A 27,395-nucleotide genomic window follows, 5' to 3' on the forward strand; every position below is an offset into this window, starting at 1 on the left:
TTGCTACTATATAGATCTTCCTGGTTTACATGGGCCAAAAATGTCAAGGACGAGAAATACGTTCAAATGAGAAAAAAGCGGCTTGCTTTGGTTAGTTTGGTATTCATTAATCATATATTGGCAAAATTTGTACCAGGCTTACAACAGTTATACACTTGAACATTGGCTGAATTGGAACTTTACAAACTGCTCCACTTGTGTGAGCAAAAGAATGTTCCTAAATTAGCTATATACACCATCTACTTTACATTTAAAAATATGGCATTGGAGATGTTAATGCCCATATGATATATGATATATGACATATTATATTAATGATGATAGTCCTACTCTAGTCTACTAGGAAACATGCCCATATGATAGTCCTACTCTAGTCTACTTGGAATTATCTTCTCCAATGTAAAGTTCAGTCGCGTGAGCTTAGTCCCTGGATCAATCCTGGGATGTAGCAGAATACTCGAATAGCAGACGTTTTGAAGGAGCAGACTGAAGGAGCACCCGTAGGCGACTTGTGAGCTGATAAATTAAAGTCCACTGAGTTGCCATTTCTGAATCTTTCATCTGTCTAACCATTGAGGCCTGATAACACAAAAATGCGGTCTTAAGATAACTATGCCTCAGAAACTAAAAACAAAATGAATGAGAAAGCGCTTATTACTGTCCATTTTATGGGTAACCAGGTTGTCACAGGGGAAACTGTTGCATGCTTAGATAATCCATCTGTTTGGCTGATTATAATTATTGTCCTACTCACAAAAAAATCCAGTGAACCCACTGTACAGGGACATCCTAATGAGATCCCAGGCTGACGATTCTTACATGTTTGATTCCCCCGTGGATACTATCTACATCCTGACAAATACTCATTTACATCTCGACTCACACAAGTATATGGAATTCCACTTTCAATGATGGACTCTTTGTTCAAATTATAATCTTACTTTCCGAATACCTATTTCCACATATACAAGGGGTGGCACATCAGCTGATCAAAAAAAAATGAAGCTTCATCCAAGAGAATTTCAACTAAAGAAAAGAAAATGCATTTAGATTACCTGGAGACGCTTCCCAAGCTGGACTTCAACTTCAGTGCCAGAAGAGATATTATTTGCCAGTGATTTGAGAGGATCCACAGTTGGGTCAAGTGAGAGCAGGCTAGGGATCTGGGGTGCATATACAAGCCTCCACCGAGCATGTCCAAACTCCCCCTTCCCCTCTATTCTAGGCATCAAGGTCTCCAGTGTTGCAGTTGCAAGCTTTTTAAATGCAAGCTGGCCATCACCTTCCAATATTGACTCCGCCAGTTGAGACTCAAACATTCTAGCAGCCTGTGCATGCAGGGCCGTCTTAGAATAAAGTAATTCCAGACTCACATACACATACATAGGCACACACATACACACACATGCATCTAAAATCAGCTTAGCTACTCTGCTAAGTGCATAAGCCAACTATAGGAGCATGAAAAGGGATTTCAAATCACTTTATCTACCCAAATCGCAATAAGCAGCAGTATCTAAGTACTATGTGTATGAAATCTTTAAGCTTCTCGCTTATCAATTATTTACTCCACAAAAGTTGGGTCGCATGCTTCGTAAATTTTCACAAAACGTCAACATCTAGACTAGCACATTATCCGTAACCTCTACTCTAGCATGTTAGCCATACAGCCATACCTAAAAGTAATGTGTTGGAGAGAGAGAGAGAGATGTTCACGGATGAGGGTAAATTTTGAGAAATATAAATATAGGGACAGACGACAACCAAACAAACTTTGATCACAATGTGTGGTACACGTCTTATGCTCCACATGGTCCAGAGCTTTGACGTGAGCATGAAACATGTGCCCCGTGATGGACAAACATGTACAACCCAATCATCCAATATTATCATACTTGTAAGTAATAATAAAAATACACAAGCTTACCTTTTCAAAGAATTGTTTTCAGATAAAATATAAAAGCATTGCTGAAGAATCATGACTCCATACAAGTTGTAAAGACGAGAGGAAGGGTGAATGTAAAGGATGTGGAAGGAATTGATATAAGGTCATAATTTTGTAATAAACCTCCAGGATTTTACTAAAGGCTCTGTTCATACTAGAATGAAAACTGGTCGATCTACATGTCTAGTTACAACTTGTACCTCAGTAGGTGACAATACATCCTGCTCCACAGAGCGTGTTGAAGTAACCACCAAATTGTCCTGCCAATTACTTGCTCGACCTTGGATCCTTAATTGCCACTCAGATCCAACCAACGCCAAGTCGAGTGATGGATCTAATCCGAGATCAGGCTCAAATTTGGCTATGTTTAAATGCTCCCTTTTAAGCCTCACCTGAATTTGATAAAATGGTACCAACACAAATTACGCAGAGCACAATAGATACTAAGCGACAAAAGTAAACAAAAAAACTTGATCTTACCTGGGTCGCAACAAGATTCACATCGCCGTTGTCAAAAGCTAAAACACCTTTTGGTTTTATCCATTTGGGATGAGCCACACCATTTAGCTCAAGCTCCCCACTGACAGCAAAGTTGAGAATCAAAGGATATACTATCCTCAATTCTGGCCCAAGAAGAAGTTTCAGATCAGTGAGGCGGACATCAATTTTCGGCTTACCATTTACTTGCTCCACTTTCTCTTCGACTACAGCTCGTTCGCCTGAAAGAACTCAAAGTAATTACGACTTGCAAAAAAAACTGAGAAGGTTCATTTGTTCAAGTCCCCACTTCCTGTGTAACAACAAATGAACTAAGTGCCTGATTTCTTCAACATGCTTAGCACTTGAATGTGACACCACTCATCAGAAGCTTCTCATAAAAACTGTTCACAATAGCTTACAGGCCCTTAGCATTATCAAAAAACATCAAGTACTTGAACAAACTCTATGTTGCCTAGCCAGCTAGTAGGATAAAGCCACTCCCTTAAAACCACTCCAATGTCCACTCCCGTCGAAAACATGAACCTACACTACAAATTAAGGGCTAATGTATTTTATGGGATCACCTCCTTGGGGGAGGATCATCACTTCAATATGTCTAGCCATATTAAAAGAGTTAAAAAAATTTGACATTAGATTTGGCTAGAGCGTAACCGTTGTCACTTTAATGGCATCTCTATTTCGCGTAAGAAGACAATTCTCTCAATAAAAGCTTTCTTATTTCGGTGGTCTAAAGTCTTCAAAGAGTTTAGAGGATGCTTCTTTGAGTATTTTGTTGCTAGATGGGATCGTATTATGTTTTTAGACATGGGATGACGGTGCATATCAGTGTTTTTTTGTTTTTTTTCTTCTTATGTTTTGTTTCATCACTTGTAAATATTTATTTTTCGGTTGTTCTCTTGTAATGTAGGCCTTCTCAGCCTACTTTTCTTTTATTAATGGAATATCACTTTTACCGAGCAAAAAAAAAAAAATTGACATTAGATTAATTCTTAAAACTTGAACACAAATTTTGCCGATGTTATACTTATTCAAACGAGCTGACTTTTCGTGAGGATGATCTTCATAGTGAGGATGTTATCTCCACAAAAAATTGGCCCTTAAAACATTGTGTAGAGTGGTTCTAAAGTGGCTCTATCGCTCCTCAACTATGAAATACAACTACAATAACATAGTCAATATCTGAGCTCAAACCAGAGTTGAACTCCTACAGAGAGAAATGTTTTTAAAATATAAATTTGATTAGATTTCATATACACAAGAGAACTCATTGTGGCTGTTGAGTGTGTTAAGTACCTGAGGGCTGAGGAAATTTGGCATGTGAAGTAGCAGGTTCTGAACTGAAAAACCGTGAAACATATCCTGGACCAGTCATTCGGCCATAACCAGCAGCAGAAAGGTTGGGGCGGTTTGATGCCAGTCTATTAATCATAGCAGCACCATTACCTTTATCATGAGGTAGGTATGCTTCTCCACGGCTCAATTTAATCATTCCAGAAATGTTTGGTTGCAATATAGAACCAGTTATTTGCACCTGACTATCAACTTGGCCACTGGGATTCAAGTCAAATCTCAATCAGACCTCAAGTGATAAGGGTGAATTATGAAACTAGAATTAAAACTTTATATCATGGAAAGAAAATCTACCTTAAGATATTCTTTGCCCTCACTTCCAAAACCTCACATTTTAAATCAATTTTATCAGCGGAAGTTGCTTCACTGGTTTTGAAAGGCAAGTTCCCCTTTACATGTAGTTTTCCCCTTCTGCTCACTCTGCCTTCCAAAGAACTGATGCACAATTTATTGGATCTTACATGTACAGTACCCCCAAAGTTCGTTAGAGGCTTCCGAAGTACATCTGTGGATATAGATGCCCGGTGGAATGATGCAGATCCATCCAGCATTGGTTGTTCAACTGTGCCTCTGACCTATTACATTCAAATTAACCAGCATCTCACAAAGTGTTAACCTTCCCGAATCCCATTCATAATGTAAAAGGTGTAATGCATTATATTTCGAATAAGGTAATTTAAGCACCAATGGGGAACTACCTGGAGCATAATGTCAGCATTACCATGAAGCCAGTCGCCATACGGACACAACGCTGTCAACAACATCATTCCCCCATCTTTAACATCTGCATCAACCCTAACTTCTCCTGCATCCAGTATGTTCCAGTTCAATCCTTTGAGACTTTCTGCCAAATGAACATCCCAACCTTCTTCACTTCTCTCTCTAGATACCTTCTTTTCATTAGATTCATCAACCGAGACTCTCCCCTTTGCCCAACCAGGGATCCATAAAGCTTTTCCTTTATCAACTTCCCTATCTTCTTCCTCTAAGATGCCATTTTGGATATTACTTACAGGAACACTTCCTTGAATGTGTACATGACCACTTTGAATAACAGGTTCAAAGTTTGCTTTGAAAAGAAAACGGCTGGTTGAGGTTAAGGAAGCCACAATTTCAGCTCGCCCAAGATCAACTCCACCAATAGCACCATCCAGTAGCCTTACTTGCACATCACATTCTGGCTTTGCTATAGTTCCTCTAAGGTCCCCTTCCATGTGCAATATACCCTTAATGGGTGTCAAAGCTTGTCGCAGCGAATGTAAAGCATCAGTTGCCGATGATTCAATGACCTGCACCAGTGTAGGAACAAGACCAATAGGGAAATTCAGAACAGCAAAATGAAGGTTGCTTTTCGGCCCCAACAAGGTTCCATCTGCATGGACGGTGGCGTTATCTTTTTGGATGAAGATTTTCTCAAGACGCAAACCATCATTGTTGCTGTAGGCACCAACTGCAAGAACACGCTGAGTTTTGTAAGCCCCCCACTCCCAATCCTCCCCTTGGAAGTCAAAATCTGCCTGTACAAACAGACAACAATGTCAAGTCAACTACTTGAAAACACAACCTACACAAAACATGTGTAGGAAAACTGGTACAAAAGACAAATATGAAAAAAAAAATAGGGTTTTATGTATAATGGCCAAAAGTTTGGTGCTTTTAAACTTTGAGATTTGGATATGTATTTTTAGTCTAGTAAGCTAGCTGAAAAGGAGGATCTGCTGCAAACAGGTATCTAGTCATGATGATTTTGGCAATACTTCAAATATTGTGATCGTTTAGACTGTTAACCATATATCATGGTACTTGCAACATGGTTAATCAAGAAAAAACTGCCATTCTATTTTCCTCAAATGACATTGTAGTTAATCAGGGTTTTATAGAGGATTACCATAGTATCCCCATTGCCTCCACCACTCGCATCAAGAGATCCATGCCAGTGACCTTTTAATTCAGCCAAACCTGGAAGACTTATGTCCTCAAGGATAACTTCATCTAATGGCGTAACATGCCTTCGTATAACCTGAAACTTGATAGCTAAGTCAGTACTTCAGTCAAAAGAAACTAAATTAAAACCAATCACATTTTCCCCCTCAACTGCAGTTCTTGTGTTGCACGCTATCCACAAAGAACTAAGTAATGAAAAACGCCGCTGATGTGGTTACATAAGCCAAAAGATTTAGGGATCTTCCATAGTTTTTTTAGACACACAAAACTGCATCTAAATCAAGAAATTACCTCAAGTAGGCCTGTAAGACTCTCAGCACATATCCCTACAGATTGCAGGCTTCGTATAAAAAGGTCCTGCAATTAGTGGAGAGAAAATCACAATCGAGTATGCGATATGTAAGAAACAAACAAAGCAATCATGTATCTTGATCAAGAGCATTAACAGATAACATAAAAATACTGGTCACAAGCATAACTAATCAAATTACTGGTGCCCAGCCCACCAGGTTTTCAACCATAATGTTTTGGCTCAATAAACGATTACTCAAATTAAACAGGAGTAAAGACTTTTGTAGTGGGGAGTGCTGAGCCTTGGGATTTGCACTCTATCATGAAAAAGGTTATCCATCCTGGACCCTTACCAGTTCCCACTACTGTACACATCACAAATCCAATCATGCTCCCTAGTAGAGGAGGTGGAAAGGGGATTCACTTTATAACTGATAAGAAGCTGAAATAGGTGGAGGACTCGAGCTCTTAGTGAACCTAGAAACACACCCTCAAAACCCCAGGGAGAGTGAGAGGACCAGAGAGAGGGAGCCAATGGAACAAAGCAACTCCACACCTACTTCTTATATCATATTACCCTGCCCATATAAAAGAGAAAATGGATCTTACCGGGAAGGGCAGAGCCTCTGTCTCTAGGTACATAATTTGATGAAGTAGGACTCACATGATAGAGCATCAAAAGGTAAAACGTTTCTTACAAAGAGCAGTATAGGTTCAATCGTTATGATTAGTAACATCATGATGCGAGGACGCAATAGATTATCATGAGCACAGCACATGCATAATGCTACAGCTAGAGTTTATCTTTTATTCTACTTCTATTTTGAATCCTTAGTTAATTAGAATTAGACTAGCTTCTATTTTAGTTTCCCAAGTTCTATTATGATTAGGATTTGTTAACTAGTTCTCTATATAAGCAGATGTAAACCTTAAGATTTTCAGACTTGATTATTATTATTGAATTAAAAGAATTCGTTTTTATTCATTAAACCCTAGTTTTGGGTATCTTTATACATTGTGTATCTATTGTTCTTGCTTCCGCGACAAAGATACATCAAATTGGTATCAGATTTTTAGGTTTTTTTTTCCTGGTTTGCTCGTCATGGCCACTCAACGAAGAGGACGCGGACGACCACCAGCAGTAAATACACGACTACATCGTGTAGAAGAAGCACTACAAGGTAGCAAGATGGAATTATGAGAGATTAAGGAGATGTTGTCGCAACTTCGTACCTGATTATCGGCGCATCGCAACTGTTGAAGAACAACTTCGTGCCAAGGGATGAAGACGATGCCCCTAGTGGTCACAGTTTGCATAGTTCCAGTTCCGCTGTCGATGTATGCGTGACCCTCCAGCACCTCGCCAACGTAGCCACGCGCACCTTCTAGACCACATTCACCCCCAATTTCTAGTGATACGGAACGTATTGCTCAATGGGTGGCTGCTGCAGACCCCCACAATCGCAGCATATCGAACCCACCATCTCCAATTCGTGGAATTCAAACTCCCTACCACACCCACGGAGTTAGAGAGATAAATCACAGCACTTACAACAACAAAAATCTTGATTTTGAAGGAGAGAGAGAAGATTTAAGAACTCACCACCGCCAAATTCCGAATTTGGTTCCTCCAAATCAAGTTGACAACCACCACCATCAGCGCAATCAAGGAGGTCGCCAAGAAAATCAGCAAGCTTACCTCACAGATCAAGCTTTTGCTCCAAAGGCAGATCGTCTTCCACAGCTAGTTCGTCGGGGAAGAAGGCCTTTTCTTTCTATGTCTGTTCGTGAGATTGAAACCCCAAATTGGGCTTCTACTGACCAAGCCCAATATGCTACTAGCACTGGACCAGGTTCTAATTTTGCACCTTATAACCAACTGCGGGCTTATCCAGACCAGGCCCACGGCCGACCACAACGTGCTTTCAGGCCCAATCCTCATGGTCACGCCCACCAGAATTTGGGGGGTTAAGTGGTCACTTTGGGATCATAAAGACCATTGCCTCTATCAGGGAGAAGTACTTTTGGCCTACTATGCGTAGAGATATTAACCGGTTTATTGAGCGATGTTATGTGTGCCAGACAGCGAAAGGTAAGCACACTAATGCTGGTTTGTATACTCCACTTCCGATTCCCGACAAACCTTGGGTTGATGTCTCCATGGATTTTGTGTTGGGTTTACCACGTTCTACACACGGAAAGGATTCTATTTTTGTGGTTGTGGATCGTTTCTCAAAAATGGCTCATTTCATTCCCTGCACTCGTACTACAGATGCTGCACAGGTTGCTCATTTATACTTCCGTGAGATTGTTCGTTTGCATGGTTTACCTCGCACTATCACTTCTGACAGAGATGTCAAATTTACTAGCTATTTTTGGAAAACATTATGGAAGCTTTTTAAGAGTAAGCTCCAATTTTCTCTGACTTTCCACCCCGCATGATGGGCGCATCGAGGTTGTAAATCGTAGTTTGGGTGACCTATTGAGGTGTTTGATTGATGATAATCCCAAATCTTGGGAGTTTGTTCTAACACAAGCGAGTTTGCTTATAATAACTCATCAACCGCTCTCTGAGTGCCTTTCTCCTTTCATGATTGTAACTGGAATAACTCCTCTTACTGTTCTTGATCTTGCTCTTATTCCATCGACTGTTCCCGTTTGTGCATCTGCAGAGGAATTTGCTTCCCGGATTCACCTTATTCATGAGGATGTCAAGAAGCGTTTGGAGAAATCTTATGCCATGTATAAGACTAATGCAGACAAACACAAGCGCTTGGTGACTTTCGAGGTTGGTGATTTGGTGATGGTTTATTTGAGAAAAGAACGTCGGCCTTCATCTCACAAGTTGATGATGCGACGTTTTGGCCCATTTCCCATTGTCGCCCGTCATGGAGAAAATGCTTATGAATTGGACCTCCCTCCCGAGATGCGTATATCTCGCACTCATAATGTAGCGGATCTCACTCCTTTTGTTGGCAATAGTATTCCACCTATTCCCCACCAGATCATAGTGTTGTTCCCTCTTTCGCTACTGATCGGATTGAAACCGGTCATTGATGTTTCTACTACTACGACTTCGCCAGTACTTATGATCGTTATTTGGTGAAGTGGTGTGACCGTCCATTCTCGAGAAAATTCTTGGATTTCGATGCTACATTTCAACTCATGGATCCTACTTTCTACCGAAATACAAGGACTTAATCTCGAGGGCGAGCTCTTCTCAAGTTTGGGGATTGATCGCGAGGGGCCTCTAATAGATTATCATGAGCACAGCACATGCATAATGTTACAGCTAGAGTTTATCTTTTATTCTACTTCTATTTTGAATCCTTAGTTAATTAGAATTAGACTAGCTTCTATTTTAGTTTCCCAAGTTCTATTATGATTAGGATTTGTTAACTAGTTCTCTATATAAGCAGATGTAAACCTTAAGATTTTCAGACTTGATTATTATTATTGAATTAAGAGAATTCGTTTTTATTCATTAAACCCTAGTTTTGGGTATCTTTATACATTGTGTATCTATTGTTCTTGCTTCCGCGACAAAGATACATCACATCAACTTGAAACTCATATTTTTCTTGTCAATGTTTCTATAATGAATGAATTTAACCAGCGGTGTTCTAAATGAAACAAAGCTACCAAAAAATGTAAACTGCTTCAGGATTTTCACTTGGAAACATTCAAAAATGGATCCCTTTTCTCAAAATCAAGAACCAAGTATTTTGTAGCATATACTTTGCAACTAATAAGTCTTGTTAATTATTTGGGGGTGGGGGGGCAATTGTTCAGACACAACACACAGGGAAAATATTAAACTCCCGAGTCTCCTTGCTGGAATCATTTTTATGGTACCACAGATGTTAAAAACCTACAGAGTAATACTAGCCATGAAAAAGAGGGCCAACATTACAAGAGCACCCTCATCAAATGCTGGGAGCATCTAAGTCTTTGGATTAGAAGATCCAACATACACATACATAAGTAAGCATTCATATGTTATATATCTTCATGAACAACACTTCTATATCTTTATATTTCAGCACTTGATTAATACTCCCCATCATGGAGTTGACGAGGATAGACTCGCGGACTCAGCAATCAAATTAAACTATGAATCCAACGCCACAGACTGATGCAAATGTTACCTTTGATCTAGAGCGGACATCAGGATCCGTGCTCCGAGAAAGAAGTCGCGCAAGTGGAAGCATCTCGGAAACTTCAGCTCTAGGAACCTCCAGTCTCATTCGCCACCTTCCCATGGATGATATCACACTACCCAACTGCCCAGCCATTGCCCTCTCCAACAAACCACATCTCTGCTTATCAGCAGAGTGTCGATCCCGTGTACCAGGTAATACATATTCACCTTGGAGCTCATACCTACTATTGGTTTGTTCTAGAACCGTCTTTTCAACAGTAATCTGGTAATCATAGGACAATCAGTTTAAGTAATGCAGCCTAAAATAAAACAAAATTGTCACCCCTAATGCAGCTAAAACGTAAAGATTGAATAACATTGAGCAAAACAATATATCATGGAAGAAAGTGAATGGAAAAGGAAGCCACAATCAGAGTCTAGATAATGTCACGGTTCAAAGATATATTGTTTAGGCGGGAGGATATAATACGATTTGTCAAATGCGAAGGGGATGGACATGTAACTGCTTTGTGCTTTATCTCTCTCTTCAACTATCACCTGGCTATTGATGTCAATTTCAGACGATGGCGGATTGGTGGTTGACTACGGACTGAATTTGTTTTCAGCTCAAGATGTCCTTGTTAAGAACAATCTTTGTAATAAATCTGGGTCAAAGTTCATCATACTCTAATAACTGTAATCCTCATGCATCTCAAGTTTCACATGTGTTGAACCGAGCAGCTACCGGTAGTTCATATTAACTGCTAATTTTCAGATGTATAATAATTTATAGCATCTCCAGCATAGTCATTTATTGAAATTTAATAACTCGTGCTTAGAAATCATAAGAAAATAAAGCCAAAGTAGGTAATACAGAAGATTATGATTTTATTAAAGGGTAAAACAAGAAGAAAAGAGACGGCTAGCCAAACAACAAGTATTATGATGGGTACTCACAACATCCCCACTCCATCGAGCAGACACATCAAGAGCTTCGCCAAGCAAACCACTGAACTTTGGACGAAGAACTGATAGTAATCCATGACCTCTCCTTTTCTGAAGGTTGAGTTGCAGTTCTGCCTGTAATTACCATGTTTGAAATATTAAAAGCTAGAAATACATGCAACAAGCAGTTGGAGTTGGTGAGACGGATTCTGATTCAAAGACGATTCACAAGTTCAATGACAGAAGCACAACATGTTGCATTGAGAACACATTCCAGGATATAACATGCAGAAAATCGCTGTGAGTGTTCAAATTTCCCAGAGACAGTAATTTTGTGTAGGGACAAGCACCCAAACTACTGTTCTCATATGCAATGGAGTCATAAACATGTTTTCATCATGTTTGTATGGCACGAAAAAAACCCACTAGATCCATCTGGTTCACACCAGCCAACTTTGAATGACATCCTCACCTTATTTGCATGGGGGCAGTAATAATAAACTGTTTTTGTGACCAAATTTTAAAAAATGAATTTAATTTAATATTCAAAATAATATAAAATTAAGAATTAAAAAATTACAAGAAAAATTATTCACTATCTCATAACCCCTCCTCATGAGTCATGTCCAACTGGGACCCTTTGATTCTACTATTTGTTTTCTAATATGAACGAGCTCCATCCTATTCAAGGTTTCAGGCTTTCTCATCTACATGAGGAATTTGAGCATACACTGAAGTGAAGGGACAATTTAATTTTGATTTTGATTTTTGTTTTTTTCCCTTTATGCTTGGTCTCAGGTAACTGTTAGGTAAACGCTATGGGTGTTATTACAAGTTTACAACAGACCTGGTGCAAACCACGTCAGAAACTCACCCATTCAATCATAAAAAATTTAAAAAATTAAAAAACAAAAAAACAAATAAAGAATAAAGAATAAAAGTAAGAGACGTATAAGACAATAGACAAATATTGCTGTTTTTCTGTCGATATTCCCAACCGACTTCAAATGTCTCAAACAGGATGCTTTTTGTGATTATAAAATCCAAATATTGCTTTTAAAAGCTCGTTGATGAATGACGTATATAATCTTGTACGTGGGTACAACTTGTAAATAACTTGGTTCATCTCGCTAGCTTATGATTAGTGTAAAGGTTCCTTCCATCTTATAGTCTTTAACATTTGTCATTAATAATATTGATTTCTTAGTAATATCTAAAAGGGTATACAAAGAATTTGTGGCATGCAATATATTCAAGAACATGTGATCCACTGATTGGACTACAGACAAACACATTCAAAAAAAGTAGTGCTTGATCTTTACAGACTCTATTTGACACAAATTTCTCATAGGCATGCAAATTTGGAAGTAAAAACTAATAGGATCACAAATAACAGTTTCATATTGAAAAACTAGTTGACTGAACAACTCACTGTGTAAAAGGGTTATCAAGAAAATTTAAACATCAACTTCACAGTTCACACATTGGATAAATGTCATGATCTCACCCGTTGTATTGTGCCCCGCAATGAAGCTAGCTCCAATTCATCGAGCGGTAAATGGCGGACCTACCCAAACGAAGAGAGAAAGAGAAAGGATAGTTAAGTTTGCGGTACAGATATCCAAAAAAAAAAAAAGACAAAGGAGATTTAAGTTCTCAATACAGATATCCAAATAAAACAATGAAGATTCCAAAAACAGATAATAGAAGACTCTTAGAGTTACATGATTAACTGATGGCTGAATAACGCTCATGTAAAACAATTACTATGATAAAGTACCTCAATATTAGCTGAACACTGTGGTTGGTAACAAATGTTAGCCTTTAATTGTCCCTTTTGAAGTGAAAAAGACAACATTGTCTTGTTTTGCAAATTTTGATCCTTTGTAGGCCGTAACGGTCCAACAACTTCAAGTGCTAAACTTTCATCTGGTCTACCCATGGCATCCAACTTCATAGCACAAAAAAGACTGAAAAGGTCAGAAACATACCCTCTAATGTGAACATTTAACAACATAGAAGAATAAAAATCAATAAATATGTGTTCATGTTGGAGTATATAATATAGTAGCATTATGCACACGCATTAAGTTATGACCGATGGAGACTGTAGCAAGTGTGACAGCTACAGATGTCTTTGACATAGGATTATCTTAATGTGGTATGATCCTAGTTTAGTTAGACCAACGAAGCTCGAGCATATACGAAGTATCCCTTATTCGACCCTTATTTGAATTGGGACTAATGGTTACTTGAGTTCACTTCCCATTTGAATTAGATCTCCCTCCAATATTCACCACAAACAGTGAATCTTACCATGATTATCTCCAGTATTCCCTGAATCTCCCAAAGAGCACAAGCGCTCCACCCTCTCTGATAACCAGAGTTGTTTCTTTCGTGACAAAACACCTAGTCTATTGCCAGTTCTCCTTTCAGTAATGGCTAGCAAGTTGCCAAGCTCCTTCCGGAAATTCCAATCGCTGTGACCAAGAGCTTCTTTTGACCAGAAACACAAAAGAGCTTTGATTGCCAACACAACTTTCTCCATAGGCGTTGTTGTTCCCTCAAAGTGTCTCTGATTCCTCTCCAACCAAATGCCCCACAGAATCGCAAAAGGCAACATGCTCCAAAGTCGTCTCCCCTTCCCATAGTGGACTCTCAAGTCCCATGAGGCTAATAACATTGTCACCGAAACCGGACAAACCCAAGAAACCCCTGACTCTAGAATAAAATGACACCAAACCCGCCACGAAAAAGAGCTTCTTTCAGCCGTGACCAAGAGCTTCTTTCAGCAACTGTGAACTTCTGTTGAGGAGAGATGAATCTATTGCGCTGTAACTCATGGATTCCCAGTCTACTAGAGCAAGGTGCCTTCCTCATACATTGCCAGTGACATCTATTGATAATCGTTCCAAATCACTATTCATACAGTATATTACCATCAATGTTCTAAAAAACGCTAGGCGGTAGTCGGACGGTAGGGGAGCACCTAACGCCTAGGCCTTCTAGGCGGCACCTAGACGGGCTAGGCGGTTTTATTTAATTAATTATATATTTAAATAAATATATATATATAATTATTTCAATATATATGTATAATTTATTTATTTTTCTCTGGATAGAACAGGTTATATATAGATTTTGATAAAGCCCATTAGCCATTTAAAACAGTTTTTGCTAAGTTTAGATCTTGAATATAACCATTCCAAAAAAGCCCAAGTCCACATTGCTTATTAAAAGCCCAATTTAATCATATCTAAGTATCTATGGAAAAAAGAAACAAAATAGCCCAAGCCCACATCCTTGATTAAAAGCCCACATCCCTTATTAAAAGAAACAAACCCTAGATCTTAGATTAGGGTTGCAGCCGCCGGCCATAGAAGAAGATGGTCACAGCCGACCACATCAATCCACCACCACTCGAGGAATTCAGATCAGTCTACTCCATTTCTCGTTTTCTTCCTTCTTTCTTAATCTTCCTTCTTTCTTAATCTTCTTTTTTTTTTCTTTGAAACTGAAAATAGATTCGAATGCGAATCTGTGTTGCGTCGGTGTCAGTGTCGGTGTCGACATGACACGGGACACGCCGAAATAATAGGCGTACCCATGCAACATAGAAAAAAACAAACTGGACCTTCTAAACCGTCCAGCCCCACCTAGGCCGATTAATCCACCGCCTAGGCCCGATTAAACGGTCCACCGTTTTATCAACCGATTAGAGTGAAATACAATACGGCTAGGCACCGCCTAGACGGCCGCCTAGGCCGTTTTTTAGAACACTGATTACCATTTACTAATGCACTTCTTCTTTACTATACAATATAACATAAACAATTAACACCCTGCACAATTAACACCGTTTTAATAGAGCAAGTCTAATGGAGGGCTGCTATAATACCGCCACATAGGATTTTTAGCATATTTGGCTGCCCAGCCAAATTGGGCTGCCCAAAAAATAAAAAACCATTCCAATGGACTTGTTAAACTTTGAAGTGCTAAAGAGATACGGACAGCACAATTTCTGCCATCTGTCCATTAGCTGCACACACAAGTCCAAATTTATGGGACAGACGGCACAATTTCTGCCGTCCGTCGAAATTTAACACACGGACGGCAGAAATTGTGCCGTCTGTCTCCCGAAACTTAAGGCAACTGCTAGACAAGGCCACAAATTTGGCTGGGTTTATCACACCAGCCAAATTTAAGACCCTTCTAGCAGCCCCATTGGAATGGTCATTTGGTGTTTGGGGTGCTATATGGCCTTTAGCAGCCCATATAGCACCCCCCTTGGACTTGCTCTTAGTAGTAATTGGGGAAGCAGGTGGCCTTTAATTAGCTTAAATAATACAAAAAATTCAGCATTGGTAGAATTTTAGATGGAAAAAAAATGGGATCTTGCAAATATAATGTCTAGAACAACATTTTCAGTAGCTGTATTAGACCACCACCAGTAATGTATGCTTGCCTGTACGTGTATAGGAGATACTTTGGTTATAGTTCTTAGAATCCTCTTTATTTATCTATTGTTTTATGTTCGATAAACCTATTTTTTGCAGGAGAAAGAAAAACACAAGTAACCAGTATAGAGAAATCCTTAAGAATGGAACTTTAATCATATGTTCTATGCATGCTTCTCTTACCTTTATACTCTCGTGTGAAATGCTCAAGGATCCAACCAACTGTGGTGCTAGCATCAGCTGATTTAGTTTGATACCTGAAATTGCAACATCCCCGACAAGACTACTTTTCTGGTTATAATCAGTTTTCTGCGTCCGTAGCAAATCTTTTTCTGGGTCAAGCACGCCTGCATCAATGTTACCAGACGACTTCACAACTGTCCCATGAAACTTGACCCTTCCAGTAGCTTTCAGATGCATAGGCCTTGGAGAATCCAATGAATAAGAAGACGCCAAGCTGAAAAACTCAAAACCACGCATCCGCAAATCCAGTTCAACTCCGTCAACAACTAAGGGCACAGCAGCCATTACATCAGAATCTTCTCCTTTAGACCAGTACTCATCTGGATAAGATGTCTGAACTTTCGTGTACAAGTCGAAAGCAACTGACGATGAATTGACTGTAATGGAATCATGTGAAATAATCATATCCCCACGTGCATCACTGAATGACCCTTCAGCTTTTGGTGCAGCCCACTTTATATCAAATCTCCTACAGAAAAAAAGTACATAGAGTTTAAGCAAATAGAACTACAAAGTCTAACCAACAACTGTAATAATAGGCCTCAGAATCTTACGGTCTTAGAAGGGAGCCAGAAAGCTTAGTTTCTCCATTTAGTTCACCTAGTTTGAATGGCATCACTTGAATTTCACTTGGTAGATATCGATACATAACTTTGTCAAAGCCCAAATTACCAGAAAAATTCACATCCATTGCTGTCTCATCCACTTCACCCTGTTTCAAATGCAAAAGGAACAGTGATGAAGTTTTGGTTACTCTGTAGTGTAACAATTTAAAAGATAAGGTGAGAGACAAAACCAACACCAATAGAAAAACCTATCAACAGAGTAAATATTAAAAACATATAAGCACAAACTTAACATATACAAGGTACTTCCATTTACAAGAACACATTTGCTTCACTCGCATTACCTCAGGGCAGATCCATGCATTTCCTGCACCTCGAATTTCACCACCATCCAAGAGAGTTGCTCTAATTCCATACAAATCTGCAACCTGTAACTCATAGTATGACTTTCAGGGAAGAAGGCAGTAGAGATTGAACAATGACTACTTTAAACATACAAACATCACAATGTAGCAACATAGGTGAAAATTTACATTGTTATCAGTGTTAAATGTGAAATTGGCCGACACATATGAAAATGGAATACGGTCAAATGCTGCCACTGCTCCAGCTTCTTTGCTTTTCATCATTGCTTCAGACGCGGAAGATGCAGGGATGTTAGAAAATGAATGAACTGTTTTTCTAGAAACAACTCCACTTCCAACAAAAATAGGAGCATCCAGGGGACCTTGACAGTTAAATACAGCAGTTATTGAGCCAGCCAACTGCAGTCAATAGAAAAAAGTAATTATATATAAACTAAAGCAAGAAAAATCTTGTACTATAGAGATGAAGCAAAAGTCACAAATCAATGCATCATAAACTTTAAAAGGACTTGAAGAAAAATTAAAATTTAACTGCAAGGTATTATGAAACCTAATATTTGCTTACATGGAAAACAAGGACCTCTGAACCTATGAAGTCAAAAGTCGAAATACTTGTGAGGGACCAAGCAATACACTAAAAAGGTGTATTACAAGGGCTTGAAGGTGCCCAGAGAAGGGATGTTCAGACTTTATAATACATCAAAATGAAGTGCTTATAATTAGGAGTGTCAATGGTCCGGTTCCTAGTGAAGTTAGAACCAAGAACCATTTAATTTTGTGGTTCCAGTTCTGATTCTTAGTGGTTCTTAAAATTGTAGAACCTTACCCGTAACCAGCAGTTCCGGTTCATAAGAGATTCACCCTATAGTCTACACACACATTTTTATTGTTTTTATTATGAAAATGTGTACCAAATACACAGAAATACCGGGCAGATGGGTCAATTTTCAAAAATCGGTATAAGTAATTATTTCACTCAGCAGTATCTGAAGTAAAACCGTATCATTAAGGTTGTTTTTTTTTTTGGTAGGCAAAAATGTGTGGGCAAGCCTGTTTTTAAAGAGATCAGTAACTCAATAGTGTGTAGCGGGGTTCGAACCCAGACCTCTGGTATCATCACCCAAAGGTTTTACCAACTAAGCTAGAAGGCACTTACATCATTAAGGTTGTTAGCTATACATTTAAATTATTTATAATGTCCAATACCATGAAAATTACATATTACGCTAACAAAATAGAATTTTATAAAATATAATTGGATGTTTTAATTTGTTATATACTTTATTTCTAAATTTGTATGCTAAAGTGCGATAACATTCAGTTCTGGTCCAAACCACACTGTTTTGGTTCTAAGTGGTTCGGTTCTTTTTAGTACCAACTTCTAAATGGTTCTTAAAAATAGAACCACGACCACGATTTTTTTTTTGCAGTTCCGGTTCTGGTTCTGGTTCCAGTTAAACGGATATCCATTAACACCCCTACTTATAAATTATAATAGCTTACTTGTACTGAGGATATATCTGTGTGTCCTTGTCATCCTCACAATATACCAGCTCATTTTAATATTTCTACCTATCAAACTCAAAAGTTCTAGGAAAACAAATGAAGAAGTTTCCATATTTTTACCCAAAGAACAGAAACTGAAACCCCACACACACACACACCATCCAAAATTCACAGCACATCCAAGTCAACTATGGTTGGCAGTCAACTTTTTGGTCAAGTAACAAAAAATGACCCAACTACCCTTTCCCTTGTAAAATTATGAAATTAACTCCCGTGACTTCTCAATACCAAATTAGACAAGCATTGTATTTACAAGTACGCCAGTAAGTGGTCCACCCCATGTAAGTGTGGTGGACATGTGCCATCATCTTGACATTATAAATGACATTAATCATTTAATCCAACAGATGAACTCTCCATCCAAATCATTCCAACTGCTAACTCTCCATCTTCTTCCTCTAGCCAAAAACTACCCATCTTGCATAAACTTCATTCGCATGACATCAACAAGACCCATAAAACCAAATGTAATTTTCTACGTTGAATTTTGGAGTCTTGGGTTAAAAGTATAAAGAAGCTATTGGTTGCTTCACTTCCTTGAATTTTATATTTGTTGGAAGTGAGTTTCAAGCTTAGTTGATACATTAGTGGTAAAAATTTTAAACTGTTATGTGTTTGCAAAAGCACTGGTCTGTCCTTTTGGCATACGAGTCTTCAAAAATTCACACCATAGCGGCAAACCATTCACATAAACGCAGATGAAATTGATGTAAAAATCATTAATTTTGTTGTTGGGTTTAAGTACAAAAATAAATTAAACAATGAAATCCAATTGTAACCTACAGATCATGCAAGAATTATCAAGTCAAAACCGGTTTTGTGGTGGGGCCATGCTTGTGCATGGACTTATGGAGTTGATTTCAACATGGCAATGATTTTAAGTGAGATGGTATACTACTGCATCTTCATCTTAAATCCCGACGATCAAAGTGAAAGACTTCAAAATCATATACAAATTGTCCCAATATATAACGTCATAAGCATTCATTAAGACAAAAGTACAAAGATATTAAAATTGGATGATGGGGGGTTTTATTCACTTTCAAATTGATGGGATTGGGTTGTATAGCAAGAAAAGAAGATGGTACAGTGCATTTTGCCTACATGGGCTCTAACTCAAAGAGGTCTATACTTCAACAGGAGCTAATGGGTATCGATGCGGGGCTAGATGGGTGCCTGAAATATGGCATTACCAAAGTACAGGTATACTTTGACTCTATGAATGCTGTGAGTATACTTAATGGCTTGGGTACACCACTATGGTATTGTCAGAACATTGTACTATCTATCGGGAGCAAAAGGTAGAAACTTAGTTATAGTAGTGTCAACAACTGCTATAGGGAGACCAACAAGGCTGCAGATTTATTAGCAAAATGTGTTAAAGACTCTCTTGAGACTCTTTTGTATTTTATACCCCCTTTAGAAGAACCATTGTCTAAAATCATTGAGAAGGATATAAGAGGAACAATCTAAGATTTGATTAAGGAATGCAGGTAGGGGTCTGCCTAACCCCATAGCTATCATTCAAAAAAAAAACTTTCAAATTGATGGAGTTGTAGGCAAGATGGGGTTGTTTTTAGCTTAATTAACAAACTCTGACACTCTACCTTTAGTAGCCAAATTACACAAGTATCCAAGTGAAAATAGCATCTGAATGGGCAGAATGGAAACGGTAAAAAAATTAGTATGCATGGGTGTATATATTGGTAATCGACGGGTGTTATATAGAGCATAGATCTGCTTCAGCTGAGCTACAGTTCTAAGTATCCATTTTCACAAATCATAATAGTTTAAATGTGATTTTAACATACTGGAAACAGCGAAGGCTTCATCTTGAAAGTCTTCATTAGAGCATTCACTTCAACACAGGGAACCTGGAGTAGAAGCATGAAACACAAATCAATACACATGACAGATAACAAAGAGCTTTCTAGAAATAAATACAAAATACAAGGCTGCTGATCAGAATACAAATCAAATTGCATAGCTGATTTTCATTTGCTACAAAAAATTCTTCAATGAGAGTTCACGCAAATGAAAAAAAAGAAGTTATCACGGACGAGCCACATGCAGGGAAAGTTGCATGTGCGATTCTGGCTTCCTTCGGTATCTAATAAGCCTTGGCTAGCTATCTCTCAGAATATATTATCCGTCCCTTAATTCATGAACACAGGCTCGTGATATTTGAATTCTAGGGGGGGTAGAGAGGCCCCTTTTTTTGTAATCTAGGTTGTGGTTGGTAATAGTTGTCATTAGCAGCACTCAATTAGTGATTGTATAGGTGGTGTCCTGTAAATTCTGGTTGGAATAAAATACAATTAATGTACCCATCATCAACCATAAAAGAAAAAGGACAAGATGAACAAATTTTTTATGCGCAACTAAGTGTATTAGTTCCAACAAAGCTCCAGGATGGAGCAAAAAGATAAATGGCCTTGTTCTGACACCAAAAATAAAGATCACACACCCAAAGGAAATTACGAAGAAAAAAATGTAAATGAATAAGACCTGGCACATCAGATGAAACTCTCCATCCTCCAGATTAATCCCAAAATCTCCAGAGGCTTCCAAAGGAATGTCACCAAACCAGCCACTTGCATTGTGCAGGAATATTCTTTGACCACGGAAACATAAACTCGCTTCCATTTCCTGCAAGGTAATAGCATAACCCACATAATTACAAAATGGCACCACAGATTGAACCGGTTGCCAACAAAAGACATTTTTCAGTCGGGAAAATTTTAAGGAAACAAATCCTACCGCACAAAAATGATATACTCTGATTAAAGGTAAGGAGCATAGCACCAAAGTTAGCCTGTCCAATTGGAAGGGGAAAAGTGCATACAAGTGTAACTTCAGAAACCCATTCTCACCCAGAGACAGATTAAATTATAGTAAAAGGTGATTCTTAAAATAGTTGAGTTGGGCCCTTGTTCTACGCTAACCTTAGTTCATTGCTAAAGATGTCATTTTTGCTCAAGGTAGAATGACGAACAATGAGCAGGCTCAGGGTGCCAACCTAGTTTAGATGCTTTAGAGCATCTTTAATGGTGAAAGCTGAAAATCAGCAAAGCTTTCTATCAAACCAAACACCAAATCACTCAACACCAAACATCTTGAGTCCATAAATCAAAATTTCAACACCAAATGACGCTGCTTTTGAAAAACCGCACGGCCCAACACAAAGCCCACAGCCCACATGGTTTCCAAAATAGCCCACAAGCCCACACCGCTTTTGATTGTGATATCAGTAAACACATCTCTTTGTGCAGGCATTTTGAAAAACCGTGTGAGCCAAAACTGTAAGCCCGCACTGCTTTTTAAACACCGTGCCATAGAAGCCCACAGGCCCAAGCAATGCTTGGTAAACCGTGCAGTTTTTGAAAAGCTGCCTCATACATTTGGTAAAACATCAAACCAAACACCAAATTGGAGCCCATTTGGTGTTTGGGTTGCTGATTTTTTTATGTTGATGATTGATTGGCGTACCACTAAAAATATTTTTTAACCAAATTTTCAAGAATTTGGTGTTTGCATATGAATTGGTGTCTCCATTAAAGCTGCTCTTAAATATATAATTGTATGTGTTATAAGATGATATTTGCCTCGAGCAATTTCATTTTACCAATCAAAAAGATATTATATATACTTGTAGTCGTAGTATTATAAGAAGGCTTCCTTTTTGTGCAAGCTCTCATTGCCATGCCACTTTGCTGTCAGTTTAACTATGACTAACTCACATTCTTAAGACTAAGAAAAAATCAGGAGTCTCATAACGACAGCGGATGTGGGATGTACCGAAAAACACGATGGAGCGCCAAAAATCTGGAAGTTTAACCCCTTCACATCAAGTTGTCCATGAAGATTCGGAAATGTCTCACCTCTGGACATGCATATGTGAATCTGCAAATAGACAAGGCAAAATCTCACATAACAAGGCCAACTGATCAAAATGTGCAAAAAAAAACAGTTCTTTGTTTACATTAATAATAAAGTAAAATCACCAATAAAATGACATGAATGGAGTAGAGAAAAGTAGCAACAAATCCTTATGACCTGTGATTGGGACCAAGATAATGTATAAGCTAGAAGGAATTTCAATTACTCAGTCTCCATAGATCACAAAATTGAAATTAAGTTCTCTTTCACGGGAACAAAGTCGTTATTGTCCTTCAAAAAAACGGGTCTTAAATAACAATTAAAAATTTTAAGTTCCCAGCCACCTAACTAATACAAACGATCGAATGAAGTGCATAAGAAATTGGTAATTTAATTTAACTTCCATACGTAATAGTGGATAGAATCCATTTCATAATAGTGGTGATTTTACATTATTCAAGTTAAATCACCCATAAAGTAACTTGAATGGAATAGAGAAAAGTTGCAGCAAATCCTTATGACCTTTTATTTGAAAAAAGAAATGTATAAACTAGAAGGAATTTCAAATATTCACAGTATCAATAGATCACAAATTGCAGTTAAGTTCTCTTTCACGGGAACAAAGTCGTTCTGTAATTACTTAAAAATTGCAACCAAAAAAGAACCAGGAACTCAAACTTTCAACAGTTAAAATCTTTAAGCTAAAGTAACATTATAATATAATTGGCAAACAAAATCAAGAGGCTTAGAAGCTAATACAAACAACACCACATGTCGCCCAAATAAAAGTAATACTAGCCACCCAAATAGAAGTAACACTATTTTCTTTCACAATTTGATTTTTAGCTGCATCTTTTAAGGTTTCAAGGTTCCCAGCCACCCAAATAATACAAAAGAATTCACGAAGTGCATGATTAAATTGATAATATAAATCAAAACTATAAGTTAAAGTGGATAGAATTCATTTTGTTTTCATTGTCAGCAATGCTGGGAACTTTAGTAAATAAACATCAAGTTTTACAAGAATGTGAGAGTATCTCACTCTCAATCCAATACAGAAACAAAAAATAAGAATAAAAATAAAAAAGTGAAAACACGGAATGTTTTACTAAGAAATGATGGACCCACAACTAAAGATGAAGTCTTCAGACCCTGTAGCCCCTAAACTACTAATCACCTTACACTCCTAAGTCCTAAGAGCTTCTATACCCACAAGGCCACAATCACTATCAACAGGTTCCAATTTGTCTTTAAAGTTTATTTGGTTTCCCTCCCTTCCAATGGCCCCAATGTATACCATGAGCAGAAATCTTTAAAAGGTGTTTTTCAGCAAATAATAATAAGAATAATAATATCTTAAACAAAAATATATGATATCAATTGTAGAAACATGAACAAATACATCAGAAAGCAAACAGATTGAAGATCGTAAAGCACCTCACCACTAGCTCTCCCATTCGACCATGTGATGGGAATATCTAAGATCTTCTCGAAAAGCTGCAAGAAATAAAAAGGGAATTGTCAGGAAATTTAGCAAACAAATGAGTGATGGCATAACAAGCATATAGATGGTTCCATAATTTAAAGACATAACTGTGCAAACTTTTAAAATTATAAAGTACAAATCAAAGTCTCTAAAAAGAATATATTGAGTACCTTACCGGAACAAAGAGGTTTGAGATTTTTAAGTTGGCACGCCACTGCTGCTCAACACAGTCTACAACCACATCCGTGGATAACCAGCCACCATCTTTGCCAGTCATATCTGATCTCCACCCCTTACAATTCCCACTCAGCAGGACATGCACACGGCTATAGTGATTTTGAAACTTTACTTGTCCATTGACATTATTCATCTCTCTATCAAATATGCAAAGAAAAGAATATATTGTCTTAATATATATCCCCATTGCTCACAACATGAACCTCAGCAACTAGTAAGTTGCATAAAATACAAGCTATCAACAAAACATTGATACATGACTATTACAAAAGATATAACCAAGAATTATATCAAGCTCAGCCTTCCTTGCTGTTCTATTTGTAAGAAAAATAATGCATGGAGGACTCACTGACCTGGGTTCTAGGTCACCATATCCAAGTAGCATCAATGTCCCTTCTGTGAAATAAACAGAATCCAGTGTGACCGGAAGCATTTTCTCAATGCCTTCAGGCTGGACAAGGTCTACACCTTCAGCAAGTTCAGCAACAAGATCATCAAGTCTCAGATTCATGCACGATTTCACTTTCTGAATTTGACTGGCCAAATATTCAGATAACACCTCTCTGGCATTTCTGTGGAAACCGGATAAACCCGCTTTAAGGCCTAAAGGCCACATACGAAGTGAGTGGTGCATCACTAACCATGGCCTTTGCTTTACCAAAGCAACATCCTGTGATGAGGAATCATTGCATCCCTCAGACTTCTCATCAAGAGACTCCTTGTTCTGTAGACTGTTAAAATTATCTCTAGACTCAAAATTGGTGTTGTGAACACGAACTCCGTCCATATCCCCATCCTTTGTACTGTAGCCATCAGTTTCTGTTGAATCGGCAAGACTGACACTTGATGGCAGTTGGCCATCAAATATTCTTACTGCACTTTGTTTATCAGTGTTCAGAAGACTCGGTTCACCTTCACACCTGAAACTATCATTTCCTTTGTCCACTATGAGATCTTGACTTTGTTCACTGTCTCCACATCCAAGATCATTTTCCAAGTTGTTTGGTAAGTTAACCTCTGCCTTGTTGCGGAGGTACCCAACAGCAGAGTCATAAGTTCCTTGCTCATAATTTTTTTGTCCAATCATGTCAGTTGGCACATACTGGTTATCAGATGTTATATGTAAGTCATTACCAACTGCATCATTACTAGGACCATCACTTTTCACAACTAGACTCTCAAGTTGAGTGGCAACATGGCTCCCACCTGAAGATGGTTGTCCCCATTCTGAAGGGTCACTAAATTTCCCACTGAATAGACCCTGGAAATGTGCAAGTGCTGCTGCAGCACTATTCTCAAGAATTCTTCTTTTAGCAGAGCAGTCAGCCACTGAGGTCTCTTTCCCATTAGACTTTCCCTTAAATCCACGCCTTACCGAACCTGGTATCATTCTAGACCATAAGCTAGACCCTGAACTTGGATATTTCCTGACAAATGATTTATCTAGGTCTGCATGCTTCAGTTTGTGCTCAACACCTAAGTCTACGCAATGATGGTCTCCCAAATGCATCTGTTCCTCGAAATGAAAATATGTAGGGGAGCTAGCCAGGTCACCATAACGATTAGGAACCTCCTTGCACACCTCATCCGCCAAAGAACTGGAACCTTGTTGGGGAACAATGTAACCATTCTCTGCAGCTTCTCTTGCTGCTTTATCCCTTTCTATTGCCCAGGTAGCAGCCATTGCTTCCCTCGAAACTCTACTGGTTTTGGTTCGATAATCAATCCCTTCTTCAGTGGAGGAGTGCCTCTCAAAAGTAGCATCAGATGCCGGGATCCCTAACCAGGTAAAATCATTCTTCTGTGAAATTAATACTGTTGGCTGAGACAAAACTGCATCTATCACAATTTTTCCCCTCTTCAGACTAGCAAATGGTCTGACGCGGATTTTCATTCTGGGGACCTCGCCACATGAAAACTCCTCATTATGCGGCCCGATAGAACACGACTCCAATGTGATACTCAAAGGAGAAACACTTCGAACCATACCCAAATCAATTTTGCGTTGGAGATATTCAGTAAGAACAGAGCAAACAGATGGCAAAAGCTTGGCCTCCACATAGCATTTGGCTTTCATTTTACCGTACCACACCAACAGTCCTATTGCAGAAATCACTGCAACAAATATCGAGCATCTCAGTAACAGCAAGCCTTCCTTCCACAGAGGAACAATAGATCTAACAACCAGAGCTTTGCTTCGGGAGAAGCGCTCCTCGATACAATTTGTCTTCAATCTACTTCTCGACCTAGAAATTTTAAATAAGAAGTCCACCTTTCTCCTACCAAACTGTGAAAATGAAACCACAGGCGACTTCTCATGATTCTGATACGAACAACCAGGCCTCTGAGAAGTCCTGGATCCAGAGTTTCCTCTGACAGCAAAAGTTGAACTGCCATATTTTTTGCCCTTAACAGACCCTTTCAACGGAAATCCTAGAAATGGACTATCCAAACATCCAATACCCATTGTCTTCATTTACATACCACCGCAATCACACTCATCAGTTGGGGACTGAGAAAAATTCTCAGACCCCTATGGTTTCAGAAAATTACAGGATTCCCAAACATTCAAAACCTCAAAAAAAAAAAAAAAAAATAAATCAGTTACAGAATTTCATGAAGTCAAATTGACCGCAGGACACGTTAATAATATATCTACTGTTATAGGATATCATTATAATCCGACACGGACACACATTGTACGTTGATATGCCTCAATTATGGATATTTTTCTGTGTCAGACACTTTGTCATGCTTCGTTTCCAACCTACTTCTTAGTCTATAGTTTCTTAATGATAACCAGAAGCGGGTCACCTAATAAACAACCTATTCAATTTTTAATAACATTTATTTAATAATTTGAACTACTTATCAACATTTCATTATACCAAACCCTAAAAATTACTGTTAACCAAAATTACAGATAAAAAACATAAATTTAATATTATAATAATAAATGAGGAAATTCAAACCTTGTTAAATCAGAACGAACAAGAAATGGAAAGAATTAACGTTTAATTTTTTTGAATTGAGAGTGGAGAGAAAGGGAATGGCTTTCTTGACTCACTAGCTCACGCCTCTCTTTCTGGGGTGAAAGACTGCAATACCCTTGTTAAAATACAATAAAATATCTGCTCTGTTTGTGGCGGGAAGCGATATTAAGAGTTTCAAATGGGCCGATCCAAAAGGCCCGTTGAGCTTTTGGTCTGGTCCGATGCAATGCCATCGACTGATAACCACATTTAACTGTTAGGAATAGGCCCGTCAGTTTTTTTTAGACAAGACATATGTAGAAGAAGTAATCTACACTCTCATTGCGAAACATATACTACTATTATTTATCTATTATCTACTATCTATATACTAAAGCAGAGACCTTTAAAAAAGGATTTTCTCTCTCCTATGTGGCACTCTAATATGAGAGTTAGCTTTTTTTTCTATCTTATGTGGCACTCTAATATCTACTATCTATATACTAA

General features: G+C 38.3%; 1 protein-coding gene across 1 annotated transcript; it reads right to left on the reverse strand.

Moving 5' to 3' along the window:
- Positions 1–67: 67 nt before the first annotated feature.
- On the reverse strand, positions 68–27,034 carry EMB2410 (embryo defective 2410). The gene is made up of 24 exons (XM_086602699.1): positions 26,889–27,034; positions 24,270–26,491; positions 23,855–24,053; positions 23,631–23,690; positions 22,113–22,217; positions 20,823–20,963; positions 20,126–20,188; positions 16,917–17,147; positions 16,728–16,811; positions 16,372–16,529; positions 15,758–16,286; positions 12,898–13,068; positions 12,625–12,684; positions 11,130–11,252; positions 10,180–10,455; positions 6,032–6,097; positions 5,685–5,816; positions 4,495–5,313; positions 4,091–4,371; positions 3,740–3,996; positions 2,426–2,664; positions 2,146–2,337; positions 1,056–1,328; positions 68–579 (listed from the first exon to the last, which is right to left on the reverse strand). Exons 2-24 carry the CDS (start codon positions 26,390–26,392, stop codon positions 433–435), a joined length of 6,729 nt encoding a protein of 2,242 aa, XP_086458825.1. The 5' UTR covers positions 26,393–26,491; positions 26,889–27,034; the 3' UTR covers positions 68–432.
- Positions 27,035–27,395: the final 361 nt, after the last annotated feature.

This window comes from Coptis chinensis, chromosome 3, assembly GCF_015680905.1.
Source record: "Coptis chinensis isolate HL-2020 chromosome 3, ASM1568090v1, whole genome shotgun sequence".
Lineage (NCBI taxonomy): Eukaryota > Viridiplantae > Streptophyta > Magnoliopsida > Ranunculales > Ranunculaceae > Coptis > Coptis chinensis.

What these genes read in the sequence shown, in the direction of transcription:
- EMB2410 (XM_086602699.1), bottom strand. Translation starts at nt 26,392, where the DNA reads ATGAAGACAATGGGTATTGGATGTTTGGATAGTCCATTTCTAGGATTT. An exon ending in AGTGTTCAGCTAATATTGAG is followed by an intron (nt 12,685 to 12,897) that starts GTACTTTATCAT and finishes TCGTTTGGGTAG; the next exon opens with GTCCGCCATTTACCGCTCGA. An exon ending in TGAATCTTGTTGCGACCCAG is followed by an intron (nt 2,338 to 2,425) that starts GTAAGATCAAGT and finishes TATCAAATTCAG; the next exon opens with GTGAGGCTTAAAAGGGAGCA.